This window comes from Protopterus annectens, chromosome 10.part0 (assembly GCF_019279795.1).
Source record: "Protopterus annectens isolate FY-2018-M chromosome 10.part0, PAN1.0, whole genome shotgun sequence".
NCBI classification, from domain to species: Eukaryota; Metazoa; Chordata; order Ceratodontiformes; family Protopteridae; genus Protopterus; species Protopterus annectens.
The window spans coordinates 1,795,475,999-1,795,498,986 of NC_056744.1; the positions used below are offsets into that span (position 1 = coordinate 1,795,475,999).

General features: G+C 40.0%; 1 protein-coding gene across 5 annotated transcripts in view; it reads left to right on the forward strand.

Annotated features, from left to right (window-relative positions):
- Nucleotides 1-22,988, forward strand: part of FBRS (fibrosin) — a 1,655,257-nt gene that overhangs the window by 1,468,007 nt on the left and 164,262 nt on the right. For 4 of the 5 annotated variants that reach the window (XM_044086630.1, XM_044086633.1, XM_044086631.1 and 1 more), the window contains one exon: nt 4,287-4,367. The exons of the other annotated variant lie outside the window; for it this stretch is intronic. In XM_044086630.1, the coding sequence (XP_043942565.1) occupies nt 4,287-4,367 (81 nt within the window). The remainder of the gene's footprint in view (nt 1-4,286; nt 4,368-22,988) is intronic. 5 annotated transcript variants of the gene reach the window in all.

The following is a 22,988-nucleotide window of genomic DNA, read 5'->3' on the forward strand; positions in this document are numbered from 1 at the left end:
TGCCCAGGGTTGTATTCACCGTGTCTCTGAATAATGCTGTGGAACCTATGTCTTTAAACAAAGAGATAAGATTGAAGCACGCATTGACCTACACAGGCAATTGACTTTTTACTTGCTAAGGTCAAAGAATAGAGGAAATGTGAGCATGTCTTTATCCATAGCAAATTGTGATTGTATCAAAGCAGACTGTATCTAAATAGCCAGCTAATTATATTGATCAGATGATGCTTTCTTCATCCATCCTCACGATTGGGTCTCTGATCTGACCCTCAGATCTGGCTCGGTCACATTTTCCAGGTTTGGATCAGACTATTGAGGTCCTCCCTTTATCCATAATGTACTGCACCCACCCCAGCATCTCAGATCTCATTTGCCTCTTTAGCAATCAGACTCAGATCTATGCTCTCGAACATTTTGGCTGGTTAAGTACATTTCTTTTTTCATCACTTTCTGCAAGTGATACTTCCTGCATTCTACTCCCTCATTGTCTTTCACTTTGTAATTCTCATCGTAGGGCTCTTTAGAGCAGTAGTTGTGTGTGGCAGTTTACTCTTGTGCCTATTGCACAAAGACGATTGGATGTATTCAGTAGATCTCGAGGATGTGTACTGTCATATCAAAATAGACAGGCACTCCAGAAGATACCTGAGCTTTTGGCTGGAAGCCAGTCACTTTCACTTCAGAGCACTGCCCTTTGACATCACCACAGTACCATGGGTGTTCACCAAATGCATGGCAGTTGTAGTAGCTCACATGAGACTCAAAAGATTCTGGTTGTTTCCATATTTAGGCAATTGGCTCCTCACCGCCCTCACGAGACATCAACTTCTCTAAGTCAGAGATTCTAATTCAAATCTCTCATTCCCTGGGCTTCACCATAAATTTAGGCAAGTCTGTTGTGAGTCCTGTGCAGAACCTGGAATTCATAGGAACACACTTGGACACGAGGGATCATATAGCTTCTCTCCACCTTCACCGCATAACGCCACTAAGGAATCAAGTCAAGGAATTGTTATCCCATCCACCCCCCACCCCACCCCGAACACCTAGTCTTCCAAGCTCTGGGGTCAATGTCAGCAGCAATTTTGTTAGTTCCTCTGGCAAAGGTTCTTTATGCAAATCCCAGTGGACATTAGCAGTTCAGTGGTCTATACTCGACCAACCTCTATCTGTTCCCATTAGACTGACACCAATATGCAAACATCATGTAGATTGGTCGATTCAATCAGACATCCTCCTTTTAGGCAGACCCTTCTCTATTCCCCCTCCAGTAGCCACAGTGACCACGGATGCCTCCCAGTTAGACTGGGGGGGTATTGAGACCAGGATGCATATCAGTGTCCTCGAGATGAGAACAATTCTAACGTTGCAAGCCTTTCAGGATGTTCTCCCTCTGGGGACCATTGCTGTTCATACAGACATGTCTGTAGTCTGGTAAATCAACAAACAAGGAGGAGCCCGTTTTTACTGTTTGTGCAGAGAGGCCATGAGGGTGTGAGAATGGGTGGCATCTTCGGACCCGCTTTCTTGTTGCAACTCACATTTCAGGGAAAACCAACAAACTGATGGACAGATTCAGCAAATGTATCGCGATTCCGCACGAGTTGTCCCTCAATCAGTCAGTGGTGAACATGATCTTCAAACATTGGGGTCAGCCTTGCTGCGACCTTTTTGCCTCTCCCCTCAACAAGTAGTGCAGTGAGTTCTTTGCTGTGATTTCTCCCCTCTGAGGGAGTCCCCGAGGAACATTCAGGTGCACGACTGGCCCCTGGGTCTTCTTTATGCCTACCCCCCCTTCCGCTGATCTTGAAGATGTCCTTTTATTCAGTGTTGCAGTATTCTTTACATACGAGTAGTCTTCTGCCTAATGTTCACCTAGTGTACAACAGTTGTTAACTACTGCAAGTTTGTGAGGTGGTGTAAGTATGATGTTCTTCGTGTTTCACTGTTGCATTCATTACATTTGGGTAATCCGCTGGCGGGTTGCCCTCAGTTGGCCTGATTAACAAAGTCTTGGGTCCTGCGTTGGTTGCTATCCCTTCTTCCATGACGTTGGGTCTTCAGGGTTATAAAACATGCAGCCGACGCCATTACATCAGTCTTTCTTGCTGCATGGTGCCCGAAGCTGAAGCAGTTCGCAAGTGCCAGTCGGCCGACTCCTGAAATTTTCGTTTTCGAGTTTCAGAACCGAAGTCTTCAACTAAAAGCTAAGTACCCCTGTTGGGGAAACTTTTTCTTGCTCCTTACCGATGTCAGTAAAAGTTAATAATTGCATTATTGCATTACTTGTGGGAAACAAATACCTCATAAGGATTTTCATTTGTACTGTATTCCTTGCCTAGGCCCTGACCACAACGTACCTTGCTGTCAGTTTTGTACTAAATTTAATCAACGCACTATTAAATGTCTGTATATTTTTGCCTCTAAATATTTTGGCTCACAATTTAATTATCCAGAAATGTCGGTTAGCAGTCCAACTACCGGAATACCTAAAAAAACGCTAAGAAAAAGACAGGCTGTCGAGGTCCAAAACTGACTACGCTTCTCCTAAGCCATTTGCTAGTTTGCGCTTTCGCAGCCCCTGATGCCCACTTATTCTTCTAGAGGATCTGCAGAAGATTGCTGGATGCATATTTCCCATTTCTGACCCTCAGTTGCCTTTTTCTATCCTGTTCTCGTTATCAATAATTAGTGAATCAGCAAACTGAATCTAAGGTGCTGGGGTGTGGATGTAGTGCATTATGGGTAAAGGGAGGAGCTCCGGAGTCAGGTCCAAGTCTGAAAAAAGTAGCTGAGCCGGATCCAAGAGTCAGATATGAGACCCAGTTGTGAGGAGGAATGAAAATGGATAACGTAGATGCCAAGTTATGGTAAGACATAGTTTTCTATTTTATTATAAGTATCTTGGGAAAACTCTTAAATCAGAAGCTAAAATATGATTCTGTTAAGACAGCAGCTATACTGGCTGCCTTTTTCAGAAATGTTTCTACCCAAGGCATTTCTGAGACAGCTCCGTGGTCCTCTGTCCACGTCGTTGGATACATTATTCCAGAACAGGGCAGACTTTGCTCCTATCTTAATAGCTTTGCAGCTGTTCCACCCTAGGAGTGATGATAGTGCAGGTACTGCTTTAGTTCTTTTCCCATTGCTTATGAATATTATTGCAGCAGTGATCCCTGGCATGCATGAACAGTTATTCCTATGGTAGGTTATTACACAGCTGTTTTATGTTCAACACAGGATCACTGCTGAGGAAAGACCAACCACATATAAGATTGTGCAGTCAGACTACAGGGAAGGTTTGAGGGAGGTGCCATGAGCTTCCCCAAGTCCTTATTTAGGCCATCCGATTGTTGGGGATGGGAGGAGGGTTATTTAGACTGGAGTGGTCACTCCCCATGGGTTTATGCCATGGTCATACATGTTGGTACTAGCCTAATTGGGATCTCTCCAAAAAGACTATAAAGTTATTGTGCAGGCTGCTTTCCTGTTTCTATCTATTATTGGATTATTGCCTCTGGTTTGAAGAGACCACCAAACTGCTGGTAAGTGTCCAAAGCTGAGTCTGTCCACACTGACATATGCCCTCACAGCTAATTCCCATGGTTTGAGTGCTATTGCAGCAGTAGTCTGCAGACTCACTTTTACTACTATATTTAATTCACAGCTGTACTGTGATTTATTTAACATGTATGCCTGTGTTGCTGTATGTACGTACTCCAGTCAGCTGTTTGCAGCCCCCCCCCCCAATTTCTACATCTCATTTTTATCTTTTCTCGTGTTAGTGTTTATGTCCTGCATTAAAGTGGATGGAATGGGAAGGATCAGGTGGCAGGCACTGAATCTGGCCTCTGTAGTGAGGAGTCCTGGGGAAAGGGCCCAATGCTGTGATGCCTTAAAACTGTTAGTGTTTTTTTTTTTAAACTGGATAAAACATGTGCACCTCTGTTGGATGTTTAGTGTTACCGACACCAATAATTTTCACAAAATCACAAATTTTATTTGGGAATAAGTATGTTAATGTACAAGTTTAAAGCAGAGTCTGGGGCAGTAAAGAGGTGTGGTTGTAGTATTGCCGTTTTATTCAGTGATGCATTTTTAAGGTCACGCCTGAGGTTAGTAGGCTGCATTTAATTTATTTTGAGATTTTTTAGGTACACAGGTCAGTTCCCCTTTGTTCAGAATTTTAATGTTTCGTTTGTGTGGAAATGTTTTATACTAAATGCTTGTACTGGGCCTATGCCCATCCTTGAGTAATTTTAACTGTGTCTGTCTCCCTCTTTTAGATACATTGGGAAGATCATCTGGTTTCTCCCCATTGTGTCTCCCTAATGGAGCATTTGGGGGGCTAGCAAACCAAGCCATTGGTAAGTGAGCTGCTGTTTTCATTGTTTTGTTTGTTAACCAGGTGAGCGCCATAGACATAAGTTCTTCCTTTAATAGATAACCCAGAAGCACTGTCCTGGCTAAGTGACTTGCTCAGGGTCACACACAGTATACAACTGGTGACTGAAGGAAACAAACCTAGGGCAACAGAATAAAGATTGTCACTAGGTCATAGCCTTAAATATTTGAGACAGATTGACCTTGCTGTTCAGTCTTTTTTTGTAGCCCTCATTTGAAAAAGGCACATTGAAGTATGACTGTTTATACAGAGGTGCTTAATAGATTGTCTTCAGAAGGATGAGGGACATTGTTCAAGGGGGAGGTGGTGGCAGCTGTTGAAGCACTGTACTTGCACTACCTTTATAACATATTGCAATGGATGATACCTTAGTAGATGGGCCTTATCTTGGTGCATTTGTACTGTGCTCTGGAAACTACCTTTTGACTGGTTGTGGTGTGCGGTCAGTGGGTTAGTTAATCTGTAATTGCAGAACCTACACGTGGCATTAGGATTTTTTCACTTGCACTAGCATTTTCATTACTCACTGCAGAATTTCTCCAGTAATGCAAAGGGTTATATCTGCATTTCATTCACTGAAAATGTACAGTGTGATCCCATCTTTCTAGAGTGAAAAGTGTACACTTTTCCTCTGTCTGTTTTTTTTCATTATTTCAGTCATTAAAGTACTCCACTTACTGAACAAATGTAATGTTATATTTTTAAACACAGTTATAGATGGTTGTATGATGAATGTCAGACACTTCCTCCACCCCACCCCAAAGTTTAGGAGATGGAGAGGACATGTACCTGTCAACCAACAGGCAAGTGTGTTCTAAGGTGAACGCTAATGGCAGAGGTTTTCGCCATGCGTGTGCCATGTTACATATGGCTCAGATTTGCTTAGCAAGCCTTATTGATGTAGATATTGGCCAGTAAGATAGAGTAAAAGTATGACATCAGTTCACAGGTTAGGACTCTAATTAAAGAGCAGCTCCTGTTGTGGGCAACCCAGGAGGCAAGTTCCTGACTGAGGAGGGTCCTGTACAGAGTGCCATAAGTAGAGTGAATGTATGTGTAGTACATGAAAAGACCATTGTTCTGTACATTGCATGTAAAAGTCCTGCTTGGAATACGAGAGACAAAAAATCCCCCTGACCAACACCAGCTGTAAAAGCAACTGTGCATCTCCCAGTTTAAAAAAATAAATAAATAAATCAGTCTCTGCCTAGTAACTTAATTTGCTGGATGTTTTTCTGGCCTACAGGGGGAACATGGTGGCTGACTATGCCACCAGTAACCAGCATATGCTCCTTACCCCATCTGGGGACACAGCGTCATTTTGTGACCCAGTGACTTAGTATGCAGTTTGTGCTCCTGGACTACAGGGGGACATGGTGCCTGACTGTGCCACCAGTGACTTGGTATATAGCATATGCTCGTGACCTGTGCAGGAAAGTTTACCTGTACCACATTTGACTTTTTGTACAATATGTATTCCTGGTTGTGGGGGACACAGTGTTTACTTGTGCCATCGCTGACTTTGAACGCAGCATGTGCTCCTGGCCTGTGGAGGCATTTGCCTGTACCATTATTGACTTTGGGTGTAGCATGTGCTTCTGACATATGAGTGGTATGGTGTTTACCTGTACTGTTGTTGCCTTTGCACAGCATGTGATGATCTTTGTATTAATCACTGATGCAGTAGCCTAAGCTGTGTTGGTTATATCTTGCCAGGTATATAACAGCTGGACAGCTTCCAAAGCTTCAGGGCACCTTCCATGTGCTCAGATTGTCTGGCAGCTCAAACTAAGCTGACTAAAAGACAAGTAGGGTACCAAGCCCTTTTTCAGAACTTTACTGACGTCAGAGAGTATGCTGCTGAGGCTTTTGAGGATCAACTGTTGGCTTCTGTTATTCCTTTGCTGTGCAGATAAGTTCCCTTTGGGAGAAAAAAAAAAACGTTCCATTAGTTATTTTTTAATACTTTCCTCTTCAGGAAAGTTATCGTAAAGCAAGGAATTTCTCTTTTAATGATCAAGTTTAAATGCATGAAACAAACTTTCCTTTTCTCACACAAAAAGTGTTTGCATGAATATTTGTGCATGCGAACACCTTTCTTTGTGAAAATAAAAGTTTTTGTTGCCTTTAAAGTTTGCTTTCAAATGCATAAGTATGAAATACACAGCCATATTTACAGTATTATTCATGGGTGGGAGGGTGCTTACATCACATTGGGTGACCATGTCTTATGGTGTATTAGTTTTGTAATTGCCAAACAGCTGACTGATCATTAGCTATTTGCCAAACTGCCAATTTGTAGTAATTGTAAACCATTTTTTCTGTGGATAAATTTTTGTTTTTACTTTGTGGGGCTGGCAAAGTGTTTTAAAGTGCTTCTTATTGAGTTTGTTTTTGAAAAAAAGTTAGTTTGAGGGACATTAAAAATTTTACAGATACATTTGTGACTTCCCTCCTGTGGCAAGTAATCAAGGAGCCTCTGTCCTCACCACTGACATCAGTGAGGGACGTTCACTTTAAACAAAAATAGATAACACCCAGTATTTCCAGATGGAGCTCTCTACACGAAGTACAGTTTCCCTTCAGCGCACACAGGGAACAAACTCCTGTGCTGGGGCTGAGTTTCACTGTCTCTCACCATGCCCAAATAAGACTCCACACTGATCACAGCTGTAGAGTTGAGTCCTCAGCTGAGTGTTCCAAGGCAAGTCCTCCACCACCCTCTCTGTGAAACCAGTGCTCTGTGTCCATGCTCCAAGTAGCTGATACACACACTCTGAGATTTGATTTTCACACACACACACACACACACACACACACACACACACACACACACACACACACACACACACACACCTGGCACAGATTTACCACCTATGTCCCCTTTGCCCAGACTATAAGGTATATACTGCCACCAGAACACTCTAAAGCCAGCTACTCTAAGGCTGTTACAAGAGTACCCAATTATACTGAGTAAAATTAATACTAATACAAATGGTAGTGTTTGACCAATGCAGCAAGGCTTTCAGGAGTGGCCACAGTGTCACCAAATAAATATAAGTACTCTCAAAGGTTAAAATATTCTCTAAAAGACCAGCCACAATGAAAAGTTGAAATATATTTAATTAAAAAAAAACATGGAAGTACTGAATACCTATTTATAATAAACACCAGAATTTCAGTCATAGGAAATATTAAAAATAACAATGATGGAAAAGTTCACACAGATACAGAAAACAGTACTTAATCTCACTATATTTTCGTGACTTATCTAAAGAATTACTGTTCCCTAGTTCTCTTACTAGAGCAAGGCAAGATGATGTGGCTGCGTGGTCCTTCTTTGTCCGGTGTCAAAAACAGGCTGCCCTGAGACTTCTGTCTAATCTATTTATGAAAATATTATTTCAGTGCTGGATTACAGAATGGCATTGCATACATCTGGTTACTTGACTTCTGGTGCCCACCTTACCCCCTTTACTAGAAACTGAAACAGAATCTAGCACATATGTAATAATACACACAGAGCTTTGCTAAGCTGTTTTATAGCATCAGAAGCTATAAAACCATTTCAAAAACTTCCACCTTTCCAGAGTAGCAATTAGTTCTCCCAAAAGGGCAGTACAGTAGGATTCCTAGTCCTGGTTTTCACAGACATTTTGTCTCTGCTTACAGTCAAAACTGTAAGATATATAATCTTTGACCTAAACCAGGTAATTTAATTTCAGACTATTTTTCAAAGTTAGCTGGATGGAGATTAACCTCTTCTCTTTCAGTATCCTCTGTTACAATTTATTAATTTTAATAGTTACCATGCAGTCTAACATACAGGTGTGTTGCTTTTGTGTCACCAGGACCCACTGTTGGTACATTTTTAACACGGGCACCTGTACAAATCAGTTTGATATAAAAATGACATATACATCTTTACAAAACTCCAGCTAGATATGCTGGCATATGTTGCACATCTACTGCCTAACTTCTGGCATAGCAGGCAGTACCTCACATTATCACATCATCACCACTTGGTTGTATGAAAACATATGTAATGGTCTCACTAACAGTGTATAATTTTTTAATGTAGACAAGCCAAGCATGGGCAAGTTTAATACATAAAAGTGGAGTGCCCCATTTTAGACCCATAGTTTTGGCATCAGCATCTAAAACGTAATCTAATTCTAAATTTGTGGACTGGGCATTATTCAAGATGGTAGAAAATTCTTCTATTGTCAGAGATGCATTTCATTTTTACAAAAAAGAGAGAGTTGGCATAGAAGAGGAAGAATAATTAGTCATTGTACTGTCTCTCTATATGGTTATCCCTCATAATGTAAGGATTGAATGGGTATCATGTATACTTTATAAAAATGAGTATACAGTGGGAGAAGTTGAATTTATCACAGATGTTACACAACTGTTTAGAGCAATATATATATATATATATATATAGACAAGAGAGAGTACCAATGGGTTGCTAGGATGACACCAAATTATGCCATCTTTGTAATGGCATATTTGGAAATTATTATTTTAAAAGAAATTCATAGGTATGCTTGTCTTGAGGCTTACCAGTGCTTTATTGGTATTTTTTGTTTGGATGGGAGTTGACACAGTTTGAGTTAATTTATCAATCAAGTGAATTGATAGTACTGTGTTTTTGAGTTTGTATGCGTCATACGAGTGTCAATAAAGTAAGTTTTTGGGTGTGAAAGTTTGTAAGAAAGGGGAAGTGGGAGGCTAAATACAATTGTATCATACAAGAATACAGCAAGTCATGTGATTTAGTATTACAATTGTATGCAACCCACTTAATTTAAAGAGCAACATAGTTAAGGTGCAAGTTATGAGACTTGAATATGTGATCGGTGGTTTGTCACAAAACATGCACAGATGTTTTTTTTCTTGAGAGGGTATTCTAACAAAAGTGTAAACAAAGCCCTCAAGAAGTCTGATAGATACTGGTAAGAAAGAGTATAAATGTAGACAGAGACTGATCTGTGGCCATGCTGGTAGTTTTTTCAATGGATAGTCAGGTCATTGGGAATAATTATGAAGAACAATTGGTGTATTTTAACCAGGAGTGAAGAGGTGGCTAATTTAGTTAAAAGCAACTCTTGTTTATAAACAAAAAGGGTAAAAATATAAAAAACTTTTGAACAGACATTGAAGAAAGTTGGACATAAAACAGAATAGGGACATGTAAATGTTTAAATTGTTCCATGTGTAGGTAAATATTGGAAAGCTGTAGTTTTTTTATTGTGGAGGCAACATAGAAGTCTTAGTGTGCCAGGGTATTTCACTTGCAATGCTGTTTTTGTGGTGTATTATGCATAGTGCCTTTCTTGTTGTTCTTTTTCCACTGGGAAAGCCAATAGTGTAAAAAGAGAATATATGAACATCAATAGTTTATCCCAAAAAAAAAAAAGAAACAAACATTAAGAATGCTTTAGACAAGCATATTCTATAGCTTGTCAAATTAAGTATTTTTAATGTAGCATATTTTGTTCCTAGCAATTTTAATGGTAGTAAGGAATATGAACTTGAGTTTTTGGAAATAAAATACCAAATTATGTTCATTGCTTATGAGAATCCAGGACTCAATGAAACAGTAAAGTATGCAACTTTTTTAAAAAGAAATAGAACCAAGAAAAATATAAATGGCAGTCACATGATTGCATCATGTGATTTTGGTCACAAGTTTAAAAGGTTTGATTGTGGAAGATGAATTCATTCTGATGAAGACCTATTCAAGGTTGAAAGTCCCTAATTTATGTGAAGAGACGTTTTAATAAATTGCCCTTCGGTTATTTCAGTAACTTGGGAGTGCGGTAGTTATATACATTTATTTTTTTCAACCCTTAAGCGTTTTTCTATGGAATTTGTTTTGTTTTTTGTTTTTTACCAAAGAGTTTGAAAATGGGTTCTGAAAATCATTCAGGGTTACAGATGGCAAAACGTCACTCTGAGTAGCAGCTTGTTTCTAGCCGTCCCAGTGTGAAAACAGCAACTCAGCAGAGAAGGCCAGTAGACTTGTGTTTATGGGTAAATTTCAGTAACTGGCTAGTAAGTACACTGCCTGGATGCCAGGATTAAAGAAATACAGAAGATCTGGAAATAAAATACGCTACAAAAAGTGAGAAAGAAACACTGGGGAGAGTTCTGCAGCTGTTCAGCAAAAAGCAATCCAACTTTCAGATGTGACTTACAGTAACCTACAGGAAGATGTATGACAACTGCACACCGACGTGGTTAAAATAAGCAAAACACTAATAGAGTATAATCAGCACAAACAACAAAAGGCTGGAACAAATGGAAGAAGCTTTAAGCAGATATTCAAAATTGTGGTTGAAATGAAGAAAAGGCTGACTTTGAATATGAGTGCTCAGGAAGAGATGTTTCAAAAAAATAGAATTAGTGGACAGAACACATGGGGAAAACCTGAGATTTTCAGCTATACCAGAGAAAGGAACAGACTGCATTAATTTTACAAAAGCACAAATAAGCAACTGGACTGGTATTCCACAGCAGGATTGTTAGTTGAAAGGGCACATTGTGTGTATCCTCAAAACCTAGCTATAAGAAAATAACCTAGACCTTTAATAGTAAAGATGCAATCCTACCAGCAGAAGGAGTTGATTCTGACAAAACTGTGGCAGAAGAACAAAATACTACAAGTGGGAGACCGTGTTTGTGGAGAGTGATCACATTGTACACCAGGCAAAAGAGAAGTAAATTCATTCCAGTATTCAGAGAATGTCAAGCCGCAGGTGTGAGAGTCAAACTGCTGTATCCAGCTGTCTTCAAGGTATTCTTCCTTGGGAGGACAAAGTAATTTTTTTAATGAAGTGCATGATAAGGAGGAAATACAGAAGTTTGTCCAGCAAAATTTGAGCCATGAAACAGAAGGAGATTCTGCTTCTAGTTCCTCTGTTAATAAAGACCACAGAGGGGAGTACATCTGTAAAACGTTTTCCAGTATTTCAATGGAAAATGTTGGAGAGAAGGAAGGGAGCGCGAAAGTTGACTAGAAGAATTTGGGAGTACATTGGAAATGAAGCCGAGACAGGATTTGGGCGATGGAGAAGAACAGTAATAATATCAGTAACTTAATGTGAGATTACAAAGCAGTAATTATATTTGTGACATGACAGAACAAGAAAATCTGGAAATATTAGATTTTTCAAAATTTGATGTGTGGAGGACTCTAAAGTATATGCTGTACTACATGTTATTAATGTTTGGAAAAATGCTATGAGGGGAGAATGTTAACTGTAAGTAAAGAAAATGTTTTTTTTTTCTTAATAGTACTTTATTTGTGGTGCATGGTTTTCTTTGCTACTATTTTTAAGTGTAATGGGGATTGTAGACAGGTGGTGATCATCTTCATGTTTCACTGTTGCAGTCATCACATTCAGGTTATCTGCTTGCAGTAGCCCTCAGTCGGCCTGATTATCAAAGTCTTGGGTTCTGCGTCGTTGCTGTCTCATCTTCCATGACGTCAGGTAGTCAGGGGTATAAAGCATGCAGCCAACGCCATTTTATCAGTCTTTTTTGCCGTGTGGTGCCCGAAGAAGAAGAAGCAGTTCGCAAGTGCTGGTCGGCAGACTCCAGATCTGAAACTAGAAAACGAAAATTTCAGAAGTCTTCAACTAAGCTAAGTACCCCGTTGAGATCCTTTTTCTTGCTCTAAAACAATGTCAGTAAAGGTAAACAATTGTATTTCTTGTGGAAAGCAAATACCTCAAAGATTTTCATTTGTACTGCATTCCTTGCTTAGGCCCAGACCATGATGTACCTTGCTGTCGGGTTTGTGCCTTATTCAAACCTCGTACTATTCGTCGTCTGTTTATTTACGCATCTAAATATTTTGATACTCTGTTCATTTATCTAGAAATTGCTTTGGTAAGCCACCGACTACCGACATTCCGAAAAAACAAAGATAAAGATAGAGAGAGACTGCATAGGTCCAAGGCTGCCGACAACACTTCTTCTAAGCTAGTCACCAGTTTGCCGGTACTCAGTGAGGCGCTTTTGTAGCCCCTGATACCCGCTACTTCAGATTCGCAGGCCTCTACTGAGACCCATTCGGAGTCCGGTATGCCGCAAGATGCTTCTTCAACTGTGGAACCTACGGATGTCTCTACCTTGGATGGGTCCGGAGCCGCTGTGCAGGCACCGGCTTCTGAGGGTGTATTCAGGCCTACTGACATGTATATTAAACCGCCATCTTCTACTTCAAGGCCTAAAACTCGATCCATGCCTAGAAAACCAACACCCAGACCACATATTCAGGCCCTTATGCCTAAAAAACAAATAAGAATGGCTGAAGACCTTATTACTCTAATCAGAGGAAGCCGCCCTTCCCCCTCTAAGAGACCTAGGACTGATTTTCCTTCTGATTCTTCTGATCAGGATTCTGAAATTTCTGCTTTCTCTGATGACCAGGATTTGCCCTTATCTACCCATGAGGATTCTGAAGCAGAGGACTCCATTCCCTCTGCTTCCCCTCCAGAGGATTATTCTTTTGGTGATACCTTGCATACTCTTAGGGAGCATTTTAACTGGGAAAGCCAGGATTACCCTGACTTCAAAAAGAGGCTTAGGGAAATCTTACTCCCGCCTCAACACAGGCCTTTAGCTATCCCTCCTGTACTGGACATTGTAGAGGATGCCTTCTCGGAATCTAGCCTGGCCTCTGACTCTTTACCTCCTGCTCCCAGAAAACCTGATAGGTATTACAGGGTACCTGACTCTCACAAGTTCCTCTTTAAAAATCCTACTGAGGATCCTGAGACCATTTCACAGGGACCCAAGGGCATTAAGGCTACTACTGCCAAAAGTCCTACCCCCTCTGATAGAGATTCCAGGGCGCTGGATAGATGGGGTAAGAAGGTGTACACTTCTGCAACCTTGGCCATTAGGGCCTGAAACTGTCAGTTTCATATGTTAAAGTATCAGCAGCATAATATTGGATTGCTTAAACAGAAAATTATGTTGATTTCTGACTGTGCTGAAAGTAAAGATTTACAGGATTTAATGCATTCTGCTGAACAAGTTGGAAAACATACTTTGCAATGTGGTTTTGATTCATTAGAGACATCTTGCAGGGCTGCTATCACTGGTTCTGTACTTAGAAGGCATGCTTGGCTTAAGGAGCAGCAATCTTTGGCAGATCATGTTAAAGCTAAATTGCTGGATGCTCCCTTAAACCAAGACTGCCCGTTTGGCAACAAAGCAGAAGTAGTACTTAAAAAGATGGAGGAAAACGCTAAATCTATGCAAACTGTTAGATTTCCTGCAAGTACAGCCTCCCAGATTTAGTAGGCATTGGCCCTCTAAGAATTGTTCCTTTCCTGCCTCTTCCAGGCCTCCTTAGTCCAAGCCCAGATCCAGCAGAACACCCAGGCTTCAGTCCCAAGGTACTCACAGGCCTAAGCAGTGGGGAGCTCCCACTTCCAAAGCAGGGAGTAGTAAGACTCCTCCTATGGAAAATTGTCTCAGTGACTTAACTTTAAACCTTCCAAGCCCTGCTCAACTGACTGTTCCTTTAGGAGGAAAGATTGCCCTGCATGCAAAAAATTGGGAACTCATAACCCAGGGCAAATGGGTTTTAAATATAGTTTCTCAAGGATACAGATTCCACTTCCACTCCTTACCAACCACAAACGGTTGGCCAGACTTGCCCCCAAATCATTGGGCAGGGGCTCAGAAGCAAGTTGTCTTTCTTTTAAGTATCAGGGCTATTCGACCTGTCCCAGAAGAAGAATGGGGCAAGGTTTCTATTCGACACTTTTCCTGGTATCCAGAAAAGACAATTCCTGGTGTCCTATCCAGGACCTGTCTATCCTAAACACATTTTTGGAAATCCCAAAATTCAAGATGCTCACTCTTCATCAGCTGCTTCCCATGCTAGGCAAGGATGCCTGGTTGGCAACACTGAATTTAAAGGAAGCCTACCTGCACATCCCAATAAGGGAATCTTGCAGAGGATACCTACGCTTCATAGCAGGCTACATGCACTGTCCGTTCTCTGCACTGCCCTTTGGCTTATCTACTGTGCCCAGGGTATTCACAAAATGCCTAGCTCCAGTCGTCGCATTTTGCAGGCAAAGAAATATTCAAATTCAGGCAGAAAGCCAGGACATACTATTAAATCATCTGGCATTTGGAAAGAAATTGCTGATGTCTCTGGGGGTACACCTTAAATGAAAATAAATTGCATCTTGTACCCTGCCAACAAATTGTATTCCTGGGAGCAAGCTTGAACACAACTTCCCAGCTGGCTTACCTCACTCCAGAGAAATAAGTTCATTTGACAGCCTACTTCAAACTGCTGGCTCCAAAGACCCAGCTATCTGCAAGGAAAATACTGCAAGCCCTGGGGTTCATGGCCTCTTGCATTCTGCTAATTCCATATGCAAGACTGCATATGAGGAAACTACAATGGTATCTAAAAAGCCTGTGGTGTCAACATTCTCATGATCTAGAGTCAATGATTCTTGTCATACCTTGTCTACAGATGGATCCTTTGGTGGGCAGAGGCCTGCCACCAAAGCAAGGGACTGCCATTCACTCTACCCCCTCCCGTCCAAACCCTAACAGACGCATCAGACTATGCATGGGGGGCTCACTTGGCAGGGCAGTGTATGCAGGGCAAATGGAACCCAAATCAAATGCACCTGCATATCAGTCAAAAAGAAATGTCAGCTGTACAGAATGCTCTGACAGCCTTCAGGGACCACATTCTTCCAGGACAATTATTGGTAAAGACAGACAAACACCACTGTTATGTGGTACATAAACAAGCAGGGGGGAACCCACTCATACCCTCTCTGCAGACTAGCCATGGCTCTGTGGAACACAGCCTTGAGCTACCAAGTGCATCTACACGCTCAAGTCCTGCCAGGAAAGCTAAATACACTGGCAGACGACCTAAGCAGAAATCTCATGCACCCACACAAGTGGAAACTGGAACCAAAGATATTCAACATGTTGAGAAACAAATGGGGGAGCCCAGAGATAAACCTGTTTGCCTCCTCCCAGAACTACCAATTGGACAAATTCTGCACAAGGACTCACCACAAATAAGCTTGGAAAGTGAATGCCCTGTGCTTCACCTGGAAAAACCCATCAGTTTATGGCTTTCCCCTCTGCCTCTCCTCTCCAAGGTACTACTAAAGATCAAACAGGACAAACCAAGGACAATACTGATTGCACCAGACTGGCCACGCCAACACTGGTACCTCCTCGTGCGCAGTGTCACTGCTGGCACCATGGCACCTGCCTCAGACCCCTGCCGTCCCAGCAGGAGGGCCAGATTCTGTACCCGCAGCTTCCAACCCCGAACCTGGCAGCCTGGCTAATTACCTGATCTCTCCATTACCATCCCTCAGTAAGCAGGTGGTGGATGTCATTCTGGAGGCAAGGAGGCCTAGTACTAGAAAATCCTATGCTGAAAAATGGAAAAGATTCTATTCCTGGAGCCAAACTCAGGGGACGGGCACAGCAGCGCCCAATTTACCCCATATTCTTCAATGTGTAACTGAGATGCTTCACAAGACCATTTCCTTTTCCTCCATCAAAATTCATGCCTCAGCCATTTCAGCTCATTACAGTACAGAACCACTCCTCTTCTCTCATCCACTGCTGAAGCAATTCCTCAGAGTGGCCAAAAACTTAAGACCACCCAGGAGAGCCCCTACTCCAGCCTAGGACCTTAACTTTGTATTGGAAAAGCTTACTCTACCTCCCTTTGAGCCAACTGCAAATGCAGACTTAAAATTCCTTTCCTGGAAAACAGCCTTCCTTCTAGCCATCACTTCAGCAAGAAGGGTGTCTGAATTACAGGCCTTCATGGCATTTCATCATATTTCAAGCTGACAGGGTGTCCCTCAGGACTAATCCTTCCTTCATGCCCAAGGTGGTATCCGGTGTGGCCCTTAATCAGTCCATTCATTTGCCAACCTTCTTTTCTAATCCACAGAACAAAGGGGAACAAATACTGCATTCCTTGGACGTGCACTGACAACTTAGATTTTACTTGGACAGAACAAAGTCTCTCAGAAAATCTGAACAGCTGCTGGTTGCATTTGCTGCAGGGGCAGAGGGGAAGGCCATTTCAGTGCAAACCATTTCTAAATGGATAAGCCATTGCATTCATTTCTGCTGTAAGCACCATGGAAAATCTACCCCACAGGGGATAAGACCACATTCAACCAGGGCTGCATCTACCTCTACAGCCTTTCTCAGAGGTGGCCCTACCAGAGACATCCTAGAAGTTGCTACCTGGAGTTCTGTACATACCTTCACCAAGCATTACCACTTGCCATTTTTTTCTAAATCCAGAGCTGGCTTTGCCACTGCAGTTTTACATGGCCTTATAGCTGGTCCTAATGCTGTCTAATTACCTCCTCCCATCCATAGCTTTGGGAATCTACCCAGATGTGATGACTTCAACAGTGAAACACGAAGAACATAGTACAGTTGTGTACACTTACCATAAATGTAGATGTTCGAGTGTATTCACTGTTGCAGTCCTGGTTACCCTCCCTCCAGCCCCCTGACTTCAATTGTCTATACCTCTATTGTTTACTACGCTTAAAGCTTTCTGGTGTATTTGCATTTTGTTGGAGGTGTAACCTTGTATATAATTGCTTCCTGTTATGGGGGAACCTGACATCTGGGGCAAGAAAAACTGATAAAATGGCTTTGGCTGCATGCTTTATACCCCTGACTACCAGAAGTTATAGAAGATGAAACAGCAACTGACGCAGGACCCAAGACTTTGATAATCAGGCTGACTTGAAGGCTACTGCAAGCAGATAACCCAAATGTGATGACTGCAACAGTGAATACACTTGAACATTTGCATTTATGGTAAGTGTACACAACTGTTTGTCTTTTCAGCTTTTCCTGGTTAAGGGACGCCACAGCGGAACTCCGGTCCGCTAATAATTGACACTAGATTTTTATGGTGCCGAGTTGCCAGCCCGACGCACAACCTTCAACGAAGGCACACCCATTTATGCATGTCTTTCGAATGCCACTTTATCATGGGGAGGACATGCAGACTCCACACAGAAGGCACTCCAGCCATGAATCGAACAGGAGAACCTCTTGCTGTGAGGCAACAATTCTACTGCTGCACCACCGTGGCTTTAACTGTGCACAACTGTACTTTTCTTTTTTCTCCCCTCTTCTCCCTTTCTTCTTGTACAGTTTTGAGAAACGTAGGCAATGCAGTGATTAAAAAAGGGAGCCTGGTTAAAAAGGCATGAAATTAATGTACTTTTTTCATTTTTGCATGGGGGAATGACTGATTAAGGACATTAGCTTGATTAGTTTTGAGAGAGAACAAGTAAATGAAAAATAATTGCATGTATTTATACAAAGAGGCATTTCTGCAGTTGGTCTTTGTCTCCATGGAGACAATCTGATAGAGAAACTGGAGACAGTCTGGAACGGGATTTGCTGAGGGCAAAGAAAAACAAAGAACAGGGAAATTGGCTAGGACTTAATGTTCCCTGAAAACAGTCAGGGTTTCCCAAGATGATACAAAACCAATTAGACTTGTAGTTTTCTCTCTTTTTTTTTTTTTTTTTTTTTTTGGAAATTTCACCCTTCTCTCTTTTATTGGTTAGTTTTAAGAAATGTGGGCACTGCAAAGGAAAAAAGAGGAGGGGGGGTGCGGAAGGATCTGGTTAAGTGTGAGTGACAGAAGAGAAATCAGTGTGCTTTTCCCCATGCTTGCGTAGAAAAGTGACTGGGTTAAAACCCTAGGCACTGTCCAGTAACAAGTTTATTACAAAGCAGGTAAATGAAAAAGAATATTGTAAGGCTTTTTTTTTCTGATACTCGGGATACCCTTCTCAGTTTTGTGTTTGGTTTGCATGTCGCTAGAAGACAATTTGATAGAGAAATGGCTTGGAGAAAGTGTTTACTGAAAGCATTCAAGTGTTTTTTTTCAACTGAGAGAGCTGTAAAGATAGATAAAATCAAATAGCACTTATTAGTACAGACTGTACCATGCATCTTAGCATGGTTAACCTTTCTTTTTGGTTAACTTTAGCCTCTCTGTGTGATTATCAACTTAGAACTTATGTTATTATTAGGAAGCAAAAACTTCAAAATTTTAAGGCATGCATAGTTTTGTGCGCTATCATTAAGTTAATAGGTTTTAGGAGTTTTTTTGGGGGGGGGGTTGTTTGCTCTCTTTGAGGGCTTTCAAAAAAAAGTTCTGCAAGATGTGGCATAGGCACAAATAGATGTGACAAGAAACAACTCTATAAAAGACCAACCTGCCGAACAGTATATACATGTAACAAAAGTTGGAACTAGACATTTAAGAAAAAGGCAGTTATGCATAAAAAGTGATAGTAATAAGTATATAAGAAAATGATTTCTGTAATGTATTTCAATCTGAATGGTAAAACCAAAGCAGGAACCAGTCCAAGATTCACTCAATACTATTTATTAAGCGCTTTAGTCTCGTAAAAGGAAACTTCATCAGAATTAATTAAAATGCAAGCAACCCAGCTTATATACCTAAAATACATAAGTGATTAATTGCTTAATGACATACCCTTCTTTTAAAGCAATATCATACATTTAAAATACTGTGGTAAAATGAGCCATAGAACAGTAATACAAAATCTACTCTGAAATGTATAACATAAATATAGATAATATTTAAACAGGTATGTTATATGTACATATGAATATGCACCATTTTATTAAAACAGTTAAATGTAGCTTTCCTATATAAAGCCCTAAGCTTTTAGTCTTAAAATGGGGCTTATGGAAATAGTATATAAAAATAGTATTTGTACGTATATTTTACTCAACATTTCATATATATTTTATATATATATTTTTATATATTTATATATTAATATATTTATACATTTTTACACAAGTGTTGGTGTATCATGTGTAATACAACACATCAATTCTACTTAATTTATAGATAATTTTTATAGAGAAGGTATGTATATGTATATATATATATATATATATATATATATATATATATGTATATACATTTTTATAGAGAAGTTATATATGTATATATTTATACATATATATATATACAAGTTGTATTGACATTTTCTGACTCCAACTGCATTTCACTATGTATTTTGGAACTATTATTTAATTGATTAATTGTTTAATTGTTTAATTAGTGCTCCCCAATGGATATATAAAAGGAATGGGAGAGGTGCTTCTAATTGATTTTGAAGAGGTCTCCAGTGTGGAGACGAAAGCGCTAAATCCTATTTTACTGAGTTCTATTTGTCCAATAAACAGTGTTCTATCTGTGAAAAACGAGTGGACTTTGTGGAGTGGGGATTTGATTTTGTGGTTTTGGAAGACAACCTTCATTGGTACCGAACTCTACTCACTTCTAAAAAATCATTGAGGGGCCCTCCTCTATCTCCCAGTGCTACCTGTTCTAAAACAATGAATTTAAAATCATGACCATCATTGTTCAAAATGTGCATAGCTAAGGCATTTTTAGTAGCTCACTTGCTAATGTCATAATGGTGGTAGACTCTACTTCTGAGGGCATTAGTGGTCTTCCCACTGTAAAACCCTGAACAGTGTGAAGACTAAGCAGTGTACTACTGCCTTGCTGCTACAGGAAAATTTCATTTTAAGCACATACGTGCCATAATTTGATATTTCTCTCTCTCCCTTCAATTATATATTTGCATTGCAAGCATAAGCCACACTTTGTCATACGTCTTTCCTGCTCATTGTCCTGTTTAGCCCTCTCTAACATATTTTTTGTGGTGGTATCCTTTTTGTATACAATTCTTGGACATTTCCCTTCCTTCTCAATAAAGTCATGACTAGTACCAAATTCCAGTTATGTTGCAATATTTCCCTCACTTCATTAAACTGGTTGTTACAAAAAATTGCAGATTTTGTAAATTTGGTGATAACTCTGCATATATAGTTGCTTTGTGAATTCCTTGAATCACCTAATAATGGGGAAAAAATAACCCATCTGTCTTTTTTTCAATAAGTTCCTGTATAATACTGTTAAGAAAATCTTGAGGGTAACCTCTTTTTAACTTGTCTTTCAACACATTGGTTTGATGTAAATAATCATCCCATTCTGACACCATCCTTGCAAGGCATACCGCTTGTCCTTTTACTAAGGATCTTTTTTGGTGTTGAGAATGGTAGCTGTCATAATGGAGTGTGTTTGAGTATGTAGGTTTCTGAAAATTGTAGTGTTGAATCCTTTTTTGACTTTTTCTTTGTTTAGAGTAATGTCAAGATAATTCACAGCTACAGAACTTATCGAATGGGTGAAGTCCAGAAAATCTGTACTTTCCCTGATGTAACCCATAAAGGCCCAGAATTTTGTCTCGCCTCCATCCCATAAAATAGTATCATCCAAATAACGACCATAATATTTCCAGTGTTTGGAGAATGGACTAAGGACAAATTCTCTTTCCCAAAAGGCTAAAACAATATTAGCAAAAATTGGGGCACAGGTGACTCCCATTGCAACACCATGACATTGTTTAAAATACTGTTCTTCAAATACGACGTTGGTGTCCAGTACTAACTAGTTCCATTAGGGTTCTGAATGTTAAAATACGATTATGGCTTAACTGTGTATGTTGGCACAAATAGGAATAAAACCACTCCATCCCTGTTTCATGGGGTATCACCAAAAATAAATCTCTAATGTCGAGAATAATAAAAGATAATCAGTGTACATACTGTTGTTAATTTTTCTTAAAAAATCCCATGAGTCCTTAACCCATATACAGTCTTCCAATGCCTTCTTGAGTTGACCATCCAGAAACTTACCAATGAAATATGTTTTTGATGCCTTTGCATTAACTATCGGCCTTGGGGGGGGGGGGTTTATAAGATCTTTATGGATCTTGGGTATACCAAAGATTGTAGGTATCTTTGGATACCTCACATGCATAAATTGATGTTCTTCCGTAGTGATTTGCCTGTTAAATAGTTCATCTAGCATCATGTCCACTTTTCTATACATATTTTTCTCATTTAAACTGATTTCACAGTAAGTGTCCTTGTATAACAATGTGAACATTTTGTCAGTGTATGTGTTAGTGTTCATAATCACTAAACCACCCCCTTTATTAGACTTCCTAGCTCGAATCAGTTTGTTTATAGTATTGTCGCTCAGAAGTTTCCTTTCTTCTTTATTTAGGTTGTCATTCTCTACAAACATTCTTTTAGCTTTGAATAACTTCCTAATATCATTTTCAGACATTTTGTCAAAAGTTTGTAGTACTGGGTGTAAGGGAGGGTTAAACAAACTAGTTTTTTTTTTTTTTATACATATTTCTTCATTAGAAACCAGGTCTACCCCTCTAAAATGAAAATCAAAATTTAGTTTCCTGGTATATAATTTAAGGTTGATAAGTACATCATCCAGCCTTGCATTTCTGTTAGGCACATATGACTGGCCTTTTTTAAGAACATCAGCAAATGTCCTGTCAAGTGCAACATTACTGTAGTTATAAATATTGAAATCACCATTTGTATTTTTTATAATGCTATACGAACCATTAGTCATGTTTAAATCAGGGGTATACATTTGTTTGTGCATTTTCCCCTTCCCTCTGTAAGATGGTGGTTGCATGTATTGGTGATTGTAATTATTGAAAAAAAGACGGAGGGGTTATTTTTCCCCATTATTAGGTGATTCATGAAATTCACAAAGCAACTTTACATGCAGAGTTATCACCAAATTTACAAAATCTGCCATTTTTTTGTTGCAACAACCAGTTTAATAAAGTGAAGGGAATATTACAGCATAACTGGAATTTGTTTGGTACTAGTCATGATTTTGTTGAGAAGGTAGGGAAATGTCCAAGAATTGTATACAAAGAGGATACCACCATAAAAATGTTAGAGCGCGCTAAACAGGACAACGAGCAGGAGGGACGCTTGGCAAAGTGTGGCTTCTGCTTGCAATGCAAATATATAATTGAAGGGAAAGAGGTAGAAATGTCCAATTATGGCAAGTATGTGCTTAAAAAGAAATGTTCCTGTAGTAGCAAGGCAGTAGTATACCTTGCTTCGTGTTCAGGTTTTTACACTGGGAAGACCATTAATGCCCTCAGAAGTAGAGTCTACCAACATTATTATGACATTAGCAAGCGTGTTACTAAAACTACTTTAGCTATGCACATTTTGAACAATGGTCATGATTTTAAATTCATTGTTTTAGAACAGGTAGCACTGGGAGACAGAGGGCGGCCCTTTAATGATTTTTTTAGAATTGAGTGAACTTGGATGGCAAATTAGAACCAATGCCACAGAACCACCTCGATTAAATAGTACCATTTCCATAAGCCCCATTTTAAGACTAAAAGGTGCGGCCTTTATATAGGAAGGCTACATTTAACTGTTTTAATAAAATGGTGCATATTCATATGTACATATACATACCTGTTTAAATATTACTTATATTTGTGTTCTATGTTTCATAGTAGATTTTGCATTACTGTTCTATGGCTCATTTTACCATAGCAGTATTTTAAATGTATGATATTGCTTTAAAAGAAGGGTATGATGTCAGTAAGCAATT